Raw genomic sequence first — 15174 nt, 5'->3', positions numbered from 1 at the left:
GTAAGACTTCCTACACAAAGGAAGCAGTGAACCATTTTACATTTTAGAATAAGTTTCTATTTTATTGTGAAATTTTTGGATGGGTAGTTGTATGTGGACCACACTTTGGGTAATGCTAAAATAGGGTACTTAGAAAAAACAATTTGGGGATGTGTATCAAAAGACTTAAAAGTGTTCTATCTTTTATCCTACCAGTTGTACTTCGATAGAATCTCTTGTAGGAACTCGTCCAAAAAGAAGGGAAAAGTTTATGCACAAAGATGTTCATAGCAGTATTAGTTAAAATCAGATATTTTTGAAAGCAATTTTTTAAAGTGAAAAATAGGAAAATAAGTCAATATGTGTAATGGAATACTATGAACATTAAGCTTTACAATTATAAATATTGTACTAATATATAAAACACATATATTATTAAAAATAAAATAAGGAAAGAAAATTTTACATGCAAAAGAATCATATGATAATATATATGTCAGAAGGAAAAAACTGAAAAGTAACGGTCAAATTACGTAGTAAAGAAAGCATTAGAAGACAAATTACTTTCCCTAATGTTCAAAGAGGGACCTTTTTCAATTATGAGCATTGCATTTAGTTTTGTTAAATTAAAATTTAAAAACAATATCCACCAACAAAGTCAATGAGAATACTTAGAAGGGGAAATAGATATTACATATTAAGATACCTTGTGGATTCTGCTTTTGTTTAAAATGTAAACCAGGAAAGCCTGGAGTTATATTAAGATTAAAAATCTGCCTGTCATTGATTCTGCATGCACATTGCCTCCTTACCTGAATTGCATCTGCTCACCAACAGCTATCAAAACTCACTTTCAGAGATGTGGCTGATATGTATAGATAAATGTGCTGCCTCTTGAGTGGAGTGTTTTGATCCTTCTTTCTATCATAGTTAGAGTGACCCTTATAAGCAGGGGAGAGACTATTGAAGGCTTGAAGAGCTGTTCCCGAGGGATTCATCTACTCTTGCTCTGCTCAGTATGATTCAAACCCCTTATCCAAATTCCACGGAGTGCTTGGTTTCCTAAGGAAGGGTAACAAGCGTCCTCTGCTATACCCTCTTCCCCTGATTGCCCCATCTATCTCAGACCAGATCCTTAAAACCACTGCTGATTTAAACCAAGTACCTAGAGGCAACATCCAATGTGTTTAAATACACAAATAAAACCCAACTGCAGAATTGAACCTGCAATATTGCCACACAAACCATCAAAGACTAAACACCAGTATCTACCTACCATAAGCACAAAATAATAAAAATATGACTTTTTGAAACTCAACTTCCAGGGCTTAAATATTAGGTTTTCCACTTAGAAGCAGAATGGTCTTGAGCAAATTCTTAATCTTTCTCTCAGTTTTCTCATCTGTAAGCTGTGGAAAATATCTTATAGGATTGTTGTGAGGACTAAATCACACATACAACATTTAGAAAAATTACAGGTACTTGATAAGCATTTGACAACATTTAATGAATATTATTTTTAAGTTTCTACTCCAAAAGAGAAATATTGTGTGATGTGTCCTATGTGGGGCAGTCCTTCCTGCTCTTCTCCAGAGCCACCAGGTCTATATAAGCATTAATCAGAGAAGCATCCACCGAATATAGCACAGTTGATAGAACCCCACTGCATTTCTCATAGCTTTTGTCCATTGGGTCCTGATGGGTTGGAATCTACATAAGCCAAAAACAAAATAAAACAAACAAAAAAACTTACCAAAATAAACTTGAAATAAGATACCAAGTCATCTCTTGACAATTTGGGAGCCCATTGTAATTCCATGGCATTCACACCATTACCCAAGTAAGCTGTTCAGCACAAACACAGCAAGGAGTGTGTATTAAGATACACTCTGACTGGGTATCCTATTGGTGAGTCTTTGGGATTGTCTGAATGTGATCTTCCCACCTTCCAAAGCCAGTTAAAACTGCTGGCTAGTGGCATGAATTTGCAGGCACCCAGCTCTCACTTCTGCCACCCAAATCTCTCTACTCATGATTTCCACAGGTAGCATTCCTCTCTCCCCAGTTCCCAAAAACTGAGCCCTGTCAACCCTTGGGGCTTAGAAGGAGTCACTCCTTCAGTCCTAAGGATGGTCCTAAGGACCGTCATCAGTTTTGAGTTTCCATATGGCTCTTGTGAATGCCTGGTTTTAGATCAGCAATCCTCTTTAGAACTTACGTTTCTCCATAGACCTGATTCACCCTGTATCAGGTCCCCTCCTGCTATCCTTCTTATGCTAGATCAGAGGACTAAGCACTGGTCTTGGTCATTAGTCTTCATCCTTAACAGCTACCCTTGGACAGCAAGTGCTCCAGCCTAGAATCTCGGGACCAGAACTTGCCCCCTGTCCCAACTGCAGATTAGTAACAAGGACTGACCTGCTCATACCAGTCCTCCTAGTTCCCTCTCTCAATTCAGGTCCTACAGAAAACCCAAACCAAACCAAACACAACCATTTACTGTGCTAATTCCATCTGAGTAGTCATTTCTCTACCAATGCCCCGTATTTGTTTCCTCAGAGCTACCATTCCCAGAATTATAATTAAATCTAATCTAAATTCTGCCTTGGCCACAAGCCTTTATCTCTGGAACCAATTTTTAGAACATCAACTTTCTCATCCCAGCCCAGCCTGGGGGCTGTTTCTGACCCACCAGCTTCCAATGACCATTTGCCAACAACTAGGCTCAAGACAAAGAGTGTTATATCTTGGTAATTGGTGAAACACTCTAAAAGTATTAGGTTCACGAATTAAGGGTGAATGTCCCAAATAGCCACACTATCAAAACAGTTACATCAAAACATCATGATATAAACAGAAACAGAATTGTTTTCATTTGTAAGAATTTTTCCCTCTTATCAAAATAAACAACTTTGAGACAGAAAATGTCAAAAAAAAATTGCTTTGAATCAATCATCCAGCTGTTTTTGTCTGTTTGGTTGGACACGCCTACCTCAAACCACTGCCCATGGGACTGCATCTTGAGGATGACACAAGGGTCTGGTTTGGAAAGAGCATCTCTGTCGGAAATGCCTTTGCATGCCACACGCAGCTCAACTTTGGTCAGGCAGGGGCTGTTAAAGATTCCCAGAGTGTTGGCTGCTGACTCATAAATGTTGCTCATCTTCTTCATTCTGTTTTGGGAAAGAAAAAGAAGAAAAAAGTGTATGTACCAATCACTGCAATGTTTACAGAGAAGAAAGCCTCCCCATCGCCATTTAGAAAATTCTCAACACACAGTTTTAAAGACTGAAGGTATTTATTATCTCACTTTCCAAAGGAGTGGCACAGTGTCAGTGAAACAAAAAATAAAAAAAACCAAACAAGTAAACCCAAAAAATAAAACTCAGATGAGGGCACACTTGGCTAAGGACCCTATTTTCCTGAACGATTTGCATAGATTTGCATAGCAAAACTTTCAGTGTGTGATATAAAATTAATGAATTAGTGCAATAGACTGTGAACCATAATCCAATTCTATATTAAGTTGATGGCTTATATGAAATTTTACAGATCTGTCGGCTAATCAATTTAATCAAGTTTTTATGACTCCCTAAAAATTCAAAATTCAAAATTCCTATGTGATAAAACAGAGAAGCATATTGTCCTACCTGAAAAAAAAAAAAAAAAACAGTTCAAATTTCCCACCCCTAACTCTTGGACTACCTTGTCAGGAAGCCCTCAGCGTGCCAGACGCAAGAGAGGTCCCACACTTGATTTCCCACCCCAACTGCCTAACTTCATCCTCACCTTTCCCTTTTAGGTTCTAACTTGACACATCAGGACTCAGAATCAAAAGGGAGCAATGAGGTGAGACGAAAAACTTGAAGACTCTGATTCTGAACTTGGAAACAGAAGCCACAGATGAACACTGGAGGCTCCCTGCCCACCTCACATGATACAATTTACAATAACATTTGGCTTATCTAAGGCCTGACAGGGCCACAGGGATCCACCAGAGTTCACTAATGCTGTCCTCCTCTCTGAAGAGAACAAGACCTGTAAGAAAAATGGAAGGTTCCCTCGGGAGTAAAATTCAATATCCTTCTCATGAAATTCTATATCTATGTAGATTCATTAGGAAAATCATCAGTGACTTCCCCAACTTCACACGACATTTGTTTTAGTTAGCCTTTGTGTTGCTGTGACCAAAATACCTGAAAGAACAACTTAGAGGGGAGAAAATTTATTTGGGGCTCGGAGTTTCAGAGGTCTCCATCTACAGATGTCTGACTCCTTTGCTTGGGGCCCATGGTGAAGCAGGGCACTACAGAGGAAAGGCCCAGTGGAGGAAAACTGCTTAGCTCTTGGGGGACAGGGGTCAGAAAATGTGTGTGTGTTGGGGGGGGGGCGGCAGACAAAGGGAAGATGCATCATTTCAGGGCAAGCCTTCAGTGACCCACCTCCTCCAGTTCTGCTCCACTTGCCTAGGGTAACTAGCCAATCATTCAAATTTGGCCAGACTGATTATATTACATCTCTCCCAATCTAATCACTTTACCTAGGAACATTCCAGCATTGACACAGGAGCTTTGGGGGGAAACACCTCATATCCCAGTCATAACAACATTTGTGGTTTAGAGACAAATTATTTTGTCTAAAGGCTATATATGACAAACCCAAAGCCAACATCATAGTGAATGGGGGGAAAACTGAAAGCCTTTCCTTCAAAATCTGGAACAAGACAAGGATGTCCATTCTCACTACTCTTATTCAATATAGTATTGAAATTTTTAGTCAGAGCGATTAGGTAAGAGGAAGAAGTTGAATAATCAGTTTGTGGATGATATAATCCTTAGTTAGAAGATTCAAAAAGCCCCACTAGAAGTCTGACTTAGCTAATAAACAAAATTGCAAGTTACAAAATTAACAAACAAAGATCAATAGCTTTTCTACACCAATTATGAATTTGCTAAGAAAGAAATAAGGGGGGGGGGGGGAAACTAGGAATAAATCTAACCAAGGAGGCAAAAAAAAAAACTGTTCAATGAAAACTGTAGAACACTGAAGAAAGAAGTTGATGGAAAGACATCCCATGTTCATGGATAAGCAGAATTAGTCTTGTTAAAATGGCTATATTAAAAAAGCAAGATAGAGAGTCGGTGCAATTCCCATCAAAAATATCAATGACGTTTCTCATAGAACTTGAAAAAACTGTCCTAAAATCCATTTGGAGGAATTAAAGACCCAGAATAGTCAAAGAAATTCTAAGCCAAAAAAGCAAGGCTGGAGGTATCACAATATCTGACTTCAGATTATACTACAGAGCTATAGTAACAAAAAACTGCACAGTGGTGGCATAAAAACAGATACATAAACCACTGGAATAGAGTTTGACCACTGTCAAACACACAGGTACTAATCTTGACAGAAGTGCCAAAAACATACATCGGAGAAAGGACAGCCTTTTTAACAAACAGTGCTGAGAAAACTGGTTATTCATATGTAGAAGAATAAGACTAGATCCTTATCTCTTACCCTGCACAGAAGTGAACTCCAGATGAACCAAAAACCTAAGAATTAGTCCATAAACCTTGAAACTCCTAAAAGAAAACATAGGATCAACACTCCAATATATAAGAGCAGGTAATAACTTTCTCAATAGTAACCCTAACGCTTAGGAAATAATGCCAAGAGTTAACCAATATGACAGCATCAAACAAAGAAGCTTCTGCACAGCAAAGGAAACAATTAGGAATGTAAAGAAAGAATCTACAAAATGAGAAAAACATCTTTGCTGTCTAGTCTTCTGACAGAGGATTAATATCTGGGATATATAAAGAACTAAATAATCTTAACACCAAAAAAGCAAATAATCCAATTAATAAATGGGCAAATGAATTAAACAAAAAATTCTCAAAAGAGATACAAATGACCAACAAATATATGAGAAAAAGATTCACCATCATTGGCAATTAGGGAAATGCAAATCAAAACTACACTGCAGTCATCAAGAATATAAGCAGTTATGAATCCTGGAAAAGATGTGGAAAAAAGAAACACTTTTACACTGTTGGTGGGATTATAAATTAGTACAACCACCATGGAAATCAGTATGCAGGTTCCTCAAAAGACTAGACATGGAACCACCATAGGATCTAGTTATACCACTCCTCAGTGTTTAACCTAAAGAATTAAAGTTATCATACTGTAGTGATAGATGCATACCCATGTTTATAGCAGAACAATTCACAATAGCTAAACTATGGAATGAGCCTAGGTGTTTGCCAATGGATGGATAGAAAAGAAAATGTGGTATATATACACAATGGAGTTTTATTCAGACATAAAGAAGAATGAATGAAATTATGTCATTTGCAGGAAAACGGATGGAACTTGAGATCATTATGTTAAGTGAAAGAAGTCAAATTCAGAAAGTTAGGAGTCATTTGTTTTCTCTCATGGAGTAGAAGCTGGGGAGCAAAATGGGAGAAAAATATTAGGACAGGGAATCTCATGAGAATCAAAGGGAGATCAGTAGAGGTGAGGAAAGGGACTAGGAGATGGAGGAAAGAAGGGAAAATGGGAAATCCTGGGGAATGATAATGGCAAAATTATGCTGTTATCTTGTGTGCAAATATGTAACAATGAATCCCACTATTAAACATAATTATAATGCACAATATAAAATCCGGGGGAATTTCTTTATAAAATGAGGCAATTCCTCCATCTCTCCTTCCCTTCCTCCACAAATGTTTTGTCTCCCCATGGTGCTCAGCACCATACTAGTTCAAATGAGTACACCATACCACCTCTTTTATTGGGTTGATGGCTATGCCTTAGCATCTCCCTCTCTGTCTCTCGTGTGTACACACACACACACACACACACACACATTTGCCAACCCTAGTTCTAAAATATTAGGTAAGGTGAATTTGTGCTTGGGAGGAGTTGTGATTCTATTTTAGTTAAGTGCTATGGAATTCGTTTGAGGATGAGAGCTGCTTTATCTTTGACCAAACTGAACACTAAGAGGGACTTTTGGACACACACTTTACAAATTAGAAAATCTAAGCTCAGAGAGGATTGGTGGTCCCTTTGTCACAAAATTATTCCAATTGCAGAGCTGGGGTTGCAAGATTGTTTTTAATCTCCCAGCCAAATACTATTTTTACCCCATGTTAAACCATCGGCCTAAGACATGTTCAAATCTACCAAGGAACAGTGGATACGACAAACAACCTTGATTTATTTCAACCTCCATACAGAGTCATACTTCCTTTCTATTTTAAAATAAATGTTATTCAAATATAAAAAGGCACAAGGCATAAATCCAAAGCGTAATAAGTTATTGTTCCTCTATTTTTACAAGTTATGAGCAATATAGGAGACAAAGCAAACACGAAATGGAATTTATAACAAAGCAAAGACAGGGAAGGGGATCAACTAGGAAGATGGTTTGTGTTCAGACAGGTTTGGAAGTATGTTGTGAATCCTCTTTATTAACTTTTTAAGAAGAACAGCTTATTCTTCTACCAATATCTTCCTGAACTGTTCCTCCCAGTGCATGGGCAGATTCCTTGGAATCTGCATTGCTCTTCTGCATTCTGAATGGTCTCTCCTATCTCTAGGAGACACCCTCTCTTTCTTAGGCTTATGCCCATGTCAGTCACCTTCTAGAAGCACTGTCTCCATTCTAGAGGACATAAGCTCTTTCTACAGAATGGGACATCTTCTCAAACACCAGTCATAACTGTGAGGTACAAAAAGAGCCCTGTCAAGGAGACACATAGTGACAGTTTCAAATCCTGGCTCCTCCACTGACTAAACATGTGACATGGAGCAGAGTACTTGACCTGTGTTGTCGTAATACCTACTATAAAGACTTGCTATGAAGAATATGTAAAATAATATAAATAATGTGACTAATGCAATGCTAGGTATATGTAGATGCACCCAAAGTGTCAGCTATTATTATTACAATCTGACTTTGCTCAGGATGAAAGCATTCATCTCCCACTCTCAACTAGAAATCTCTTAGATTTCTCACTATTATTTTAAGACCAAAGTTTCACTTGCTTTTTAAATGCCTCCTGCCTTTGGCACTCGCACAGTCTAGTTATACCACCTTCTCCCTAGGAACACACATCCACCTCTCAAGTCAGCAGTTTTTCTGAAGATTCATAAACAGGAGCCAGTGCCTCTCACAGGTTCACAGGCAGACAGTAAAGCAAAGGTACCTGTTCTGCTAGTACTGTGAAAATGTGTTATCAACTTCTTGGGATAGGGATGGGTAATGTATGCTTCAATCAGTATTCTTCTGGAAGCATCATCTTGCTCCCTGGGAATCACATATTCCATAGTAGTCCTCTCTTGGTCCCTACGACAGATGGTCACATGTGACGTGGAAATTCCTGAGATGTCTGATGGGAATTGCAGGAGTCCCTAAATGCAGAAGGGACTTCTTCTTTCCTTATCTATTCATTTTCAGGTTTAACAAAAAAATGAATTTTAAGTATCAAGGCTTCTTAAAACACAGAGTAACACATACAATCATTAGTGGCATATTTTCCATTAAATGTATGCAGTTCCATGAATTATTAGTTAACGATAGGAAATTTAAAAGTTTATAAACGCATCAACAAATGAACTGGTTGCATAGGCTCAGAGATTTTTTTCAATCAGTGTTAATATATAATCCAGAAACTCTATGGATCAACCCTTTAAGCAATGGAAGATAAAAATGAACACAATCAAGTAGACATTCACTGAAGATCAGCCCAGCACCAATATGGTGGTTAGATCAGAAGAGAGAAAAAAAGTTTATTATTGTATCAGGTCCTTTTGCTGGTCAATAATGGAGGAATGGTCCTCCCCTCCCCATTGATTCTACTTGCTTTCTTCTGCTCAAGGTCCTAAAAAAGTGACTTCCATTGATCACTAGCACACTGTTGGTAAGTTTCCTGTTGGATTTGGCTAAAGGGATGCCAACCTTGGAAAAGGAAAGAGAGAGAAAACCGCATACTTCTTCCCAGCTCCCACCCTGGTCCTTTGCAATAGCTAAGCAACTATCCCCAGGGCTTTAGCTCTCACTGGGTCTTAGTAACATCCTCCCCTTCCTCCTTCAGCCTCCAGGGTAGTAAAGGAGTCTTTCCAATATTAAGATGGGCATCCTCAATCAGGGATCCAGATGCCCTTGATTGATCGAACAGAAGAAAGAAAGGAAATGAGGGAAGCAAGATGGTGGTCTCAGTCGGTGTTGGGGGGCTCTGGAATATGATTTCTACTATAGGATCAATTTCACCTTAAGGAAAGGGGTTCAATTTCTTCCAGCCCTACGTGACTCAGTTGTTCAAGGGATGGGAAAGCAAAAAACCAAATTTGGTACTCCTTCCCCTGATGAGAGAAATCAGACATGCTCTGGAAAAAGAGCAACTGTGAGCCATTAGAAGCCAACACTCTCTGCCCTTAGGGGATGGATGTAATAACCAGAAGAGGGCATCTGAGCAGAGCATTAACAGAGTCTACTTCACCACAGGGGTTACTCTCTGGGAATCTCCCTATTGTCCCCTTAACTCTGACCATGTCACTCTAAACAACCTCATATCAAAAACTCTTTACTCAACAGAGATGATTATATTTCCTACCCAAAAGAGACCCAAACTAGAGAAGTACAGCTGGAACAAAAATCAGGACTGATATGGTAGACAGAGCTCAGGTGGCCTCCTCCTGTCTATGTGCCCTGTGCAACCCCCTTCCTTGACTGTGGGTGGGACCTGTGACTTGCTTTTACCAAATAAAACATGGCAAAAGTAATGCAGTGTCTCCTTGGCTGTTATGATATGCTAGAGAGTAACAGCATATTGCTAAGGGTTTCCCTCCCTTGATCACTTTAATGGAGTGGCCACGTTGGGGAGGCCAGGAATAGAGAGTGGCCTTCAGACAATAGCCACAAGAAATGGAAACCCTCAATCCCACAGGCTGAAAGTAAAAGAATTCCACCACCAAACATGGATGTCCCCTTGGAAGTGGATATTTCTCCTTGACCCTCAGATGAGACACCAGCCTGAGCTGATTGATATCTAATCTGGTGAGAACGTGAAACAATGTATGCAGTTAACCTGTGACCATGCTCCTGACCCACAGAAACTGGGGATAAGAGCTGTGTGCTGGTTTTAAGCTGCAGATTCTGTGACAGTATTGTTATACGGCAGTATAACTAACAGAAACAGGTTCAAAAGGCACTCTGGGGTGTGTATATGCTTGTGTGTGCATGCATGTGTGTATATGTATATATATTCACATATATTCCTTCAAGTCAGGGACTATTTCTTATACCTTGTTGTATATCTAATAGTGTTCATCTACTACTATGTGTAGACTAGTGATGAAACCACTAGTCTACACATAGTAGTGATGGAAAAAAAAAACTACTGAAGATAAAAGTCATAACTTCTCACAATTATACTCAAGGTGTCTGGCTTAGCTCCCCGTCCATGCACAAACAAAAAACCCCAACCAGATATATTAGAGTTCATGAGTTTCAGTGCCTGCCCAGAGGGCACAGCAATCCTACCCTTGACTTTGGAGGTGGTACATAGGCCAGAGAATTCAAATTGTTTGGCTTTGGCCCAGCTGAAGCTCACTGCTGAAAAGGGATCACAAAATATGGCTCTGCCAACCAGCGATCAGCTACCTCCATGGTCCAGATAAGTGGAGTAAACAAGCAATTTCACACTCTGTTAGAGAACAGGATTAATATGGCCAGATTATCAATATATTTTCCATGGCCTATTTAAATCCTCTTTGTTGCTTCTCATACAATACCCTGATTTTACAGAGACTAATGTCTGCTGAGAATTATTTTGATGAAAACTGACTTTTGGCCAATTTTAGAAGTAAATTATAATTGTCCTTTCACTCAGATAATTTAAGTTATAAAAAAAAAAAAAAAACACCACTTCAGCATATCCACACTCTCTAACAGGACAAATGGATCCTGAAACTTAATTAGTTTCTGAATGAGTTGCAAACAACACCAAGACAATAGAGGGCTCAAGAGGGAAAGGAAATCAGCTTGAGTTCACAGGGGAACCAATTGAGCAGAGCCTGTCTCAGAACTGTTAAGAATAAGTGCATAATCACTGTTCTGCTTGCCTTGGGATTACTCAGCCTTTTTAAATGTCATAGGACATCCAGGGAGGGCTCATGCACTGGATGTCTCCATCACACCATGATTTCTATCACCATCCAAAAAATATGGACAAGGAATCTCCTGCATGACTGGTGCTGTGCTGGATGGTGGAGGCACTGAACATCCAAACTCACCCTTCCGAAGATAAACCAGGTGTTACCCCACTGGTACCAAGTAGATCAACATTCCTTGATGTTAGACTAAGGGTAGATCTACTCTTAGATTTGTTCTTAGGTGGCAAGTACTAAACTGGACACGCTCGGGGTGCCTGTATTAAGATGAAACAGTGCATCTGCCTAATGACTCATATTCTGGAGCAGTGCTTCTCAGACTTGATTGTGATCGCAAACCACCTGGGTAGCATCTGTACAGCAGTATCTGTTTCAAGGGTCTCAAGTGGGCCTGAAGTTCTGCTCCCAGATGTTGATGCTACTAGCCTATAGGCCCCACCTAGGATCACAAGGTGAGTATAAACCAAGCATCTGTACAACAAGTTAAACTGGTCCACTGGTTGCTTATTCCAGTATCTAACATGGACACCCGAGACACAGGAAGAAACAAGAGATGAGTGTAGATCTAGCATCAGAGTGTCTGGGTTTGATTCTCAACTTTGGGACCCACTTGTGACTTAGGGAAACTTGATTTTTATTTTTTAAAATTTATTATTTTATTTTTTGGTACCAGGAATTAAACCCAAGGGATGCTAGACTACTGTGCCACATCCCCAGCCCTTTTTATTTTTTATTTTGAGACAAACAGGGTCTTACTAAGTTGCTTAGGTCCTCACTAAGTTGCTGAGGCTGGTCTCAAACTTGCAATACTCTTGATTCAGCCTCCAGAGTCACTGGGATTACAGGCATGCCCCACTGTGCAAGGCTGGGTGACTTACCTGAATATGTGCATCAGCTTTACCATTTCTTAAATGGGGATAATTATAGTCCCTACTTGGTAGAAATGTTTTCAAAATTAAATGAATGAATCCATATAAAGTCCTCAGAAGAGTTATGGGGCCATAGGGAATACTTACTAAATGCAAATGATTTTTGTTGTTGTTGTTTTTAATTATACCACTAAGTTCATGTAACATTTATCAAGCTCTTACATATCTGCCAAGCATTTGATGTTAAGTCACCAGAGCTTCAGAATAATCCTACAGTGGATTCTATTAGGATGCCCATTTCACAGGCAAGGAAATGATCTCAGAAAAGGGCAACAATGCAGGTAGCTATCCAGCCACCAAGTTATGAAACAGACTCCAACCCCAGGAACTTTAGGTCTCTAACCACTCCGCTACACTGCCTCCCTATGGTTAGCTTCCTAAGAAGACTCAAAAAAAAAAAAAAAAAAGATGGCAAGTGGAGACTTAAACCACATGTCTCTCCAATTTGACCCCTCCCAAATGTCACATGTCAGCTACCCCTCTTATCTCCATCTCCTCCTTAAAACATCAGCACTCTTCTCTCTAAGTCCTCTATTTTTAGATTTCCTCCCCTTTCATAGAGAAGCCTTAATGAATTGATTTGCCCTCTGGATTTCATTCTTCTCACAACTTTATCTTCACTCATCCAGTTCAAAACCCTTCTGTTCCCCTTAAGTAGCAGGAACACTGGTTCTTTCCAAGGGGGCAGGTAAGGGAGAAAAGTGTGAATATTTATATATCTTGTCTTCATTGAGCATATCATGCTCCCTTTGTCTTTTTTAAAAAATAGTTTGCTTTCCTAATCAGTACTATTAACTACACTAATAACAAAATGCCCATACTCGGCTTCATTGAATGCTTACACAACCTCTTGAGATGAGCATCTCAGCCCTATGTCACAGATGTTCATGGTGGTGAAATAGCTTGCCCCAGTGTCATAGTTAGTAAGTGACAGAGCCAAAAATGAAGCCTGGGTCTGGCAGCCTCCAAACCCCATGTTTTCAACTATTTCTTAGGAAATGATGTATCATTGGCTTAACAATTTCCTTTTAGCTCATGCAAAGGCAACCTTCAACCCTATTTCAATCTTCGATCTCTACGATGTGGTGTGTGCATTAATGAGATGGTGCTCTAACAGTCCTACACTATTCATTTGTCCTCCACCCCTTCACTCTCAAGACAGCTCAAGTCACTTCTGAACTCTTTTGCAAAGGTAGCTGCATCAACAAATTCAGGGGGCTGGGAACTCAGTGTCCCTACTCTGATTATTTCAACCACTGAGTTACAGATAAGTTCCAGGTGGCGGAGCTATAACTTCCAACAAACACAGAGATACAAAACATGTGATTTTGCAAAAGAATAGGGCTTTAATAAAGAATAGAGCAATATGTTGAATTGACAACATGAAAATTGTCATATGCATTAAAAAATCACAATATGCCTATGAGAACATTTTTTTCTGAAATATACCACATCCGAATCATTCAACTACAGTGAATTATTATTTCAGTCATTTCCTGAGCTTTCTAATTTGGGACAACAGAAACCAAAAGCAAAAAAAAAAAAAAAAAAAAAAAAAAAAAGAGCAAGATTATTTTTATGTTCAACAAGAGAAGCTACAGACACCATATGAAGCCAGAAGCCAATTTCCTTGTGAAAGCATGATAACTGATCTACTTATGGGTCTCCTTCTACTCCTACACCCTCTCCTTTTAAGACTTGCTTCAACTGCTTTTAATTACATCCTGGGGTTAACAGGCTTCTGCTCAGTAGGCAGGGGACAACAAGAAGTGTTTGGGGGAAAGAAGAGGGGTAGGGTAGAGACGAGAACAAAATATAAAAGAAGTACCATTCTGGGGATATAATCTATAGTTCAGCTCTGCTCAAGAGAAATTTATGTGATGATAGAAATATTTTGTATATCTGTCAGGCCAATGCAGTGACTTTTGAACACTTGACCTGTAGCTAGTACAGTCAAGGAAATAACTTTTCATTTAAATAGCCACCTGTGGCTAATTACAACTGTATTAGACATGCATGAACATAGCACACTGGACTGCTATTCATAACATTTTTCTGTTTTTCCTGAAGAACAAAAAAACAGGATTTTTTTTTTTTTTTAATAAGAGTAATGTCATGTCACTGTTTGGTGGAGACTGGTGCAGAAGTGCTAAAAGAACTCAACAGGCCGGTCATGGGCGAGCAAGACTATAATCCCTGAGGCCTGGAATGCTGAGGCAGGAAGATCACAAGTTCAAGTCCAACCTCAGCAATTTAGCAAGGCTTACAGCAATTTAGTGAGATCCTGTCTCAAAATAAAAAGGGTTGGGGATGTGACTCAGTGGTTAAGCACCCCTGGGTTCAAACCCTGGTACTAAAATAATAAAAAATAATTAAAGGACTTAACAGGTCCAAGGGAAATTCATAGACTTCCTTATCCACCCTTGCCAGTTGATTGGTGGTGTCTGCCCAAAGTCCTGTGTGGAAAGAGACAGCAGGAGAAAGGAGTGACATGATAAATGAATAGTGATTGCCACCCACATCCATGGAAATAAGTGGCAGCTCATGAAGAAAGACCTTCAGGGTAACATTGGAGTGAATCTCTCCTTAGAATATCTTCCTAAGGTAGCACTAATATATGCCTAATGTGTAATGATATTTCTACCAAAGGTTTCAAAAGGACAGAGCAAAAAAGATTTGTCCTCACTAGAACAGTTATGGATTAAAACCAAAAGGAGACAAGGATTTATGCAGAAGTAGCATGGGTATTGGGTGTGGGGCAAAACATGTCAGAGGATAGCATCCTGTCTCTCTGAACATGGGACCCACCATCATGCACACACAAGTGATACTGCCACCTCCTGCCACCCCTGATTCCCTGAGTACCAGAATATTAGGTAGAACTGGAGGTAGAGTTGCTTTCACGTAAAAATGTAAGAAATATATATTCAGGGGCTGGGGATGTGGCTCAAGCGGTAGCGCGCTCGCCTGGCATGCGTGCGGCCCGGGTTCGATCCTCAGCACCACATTACAAACAAAGATGTTGTGTCCGCCGAAAACAAAAAAATAAATATTAAAAATTCTCTCTCTCTCTTTTATATAT

At 39.4% G+C, this 15174-nt stretch overlaps 1 protein-coding gene across 2 annotated transcripts in view; it reads right to left on the bottom strand.

Moving 5' to 3' along the window:
* The window catches only part of Cpne4 (copine 4), a 470863-nt gene that overhangs the window by 351086 nt on the left and 104603 nt on the right, over window positions 1–15174 (bottom strand). For both annotated transcript variants that reach the window (XM_015487310.2, XM_048793882.1), the window contains exon 2: window positions 2972–3152. In XM_015487310.2, the coding sequence (XP_015342796.1) occupies window positions 2972–3152 (181 nt within the window). The remainder of the gene's footprint in view (window positions 1–2971; window positions 3153–15174) is intronic.

Source organism: Marmota marmota, unplaced genomic scaffold (genome assembly GCF_001458135.2).
Source record: "Marmota marmota marmota unplaced genomic scaffold, marMar, whole genome shotgun sequence".
NCBI classification, from domain to species: Eukaryota; Metazoa; Chordata; class Mammalia; order Rodentia; family Sciuridae; genus Marmota; species Marmota marmota.
Note: the sequence above shows the minus strand (reverse complement) of the source record. Positions and strands in the feature narration are given on the sequence as shown.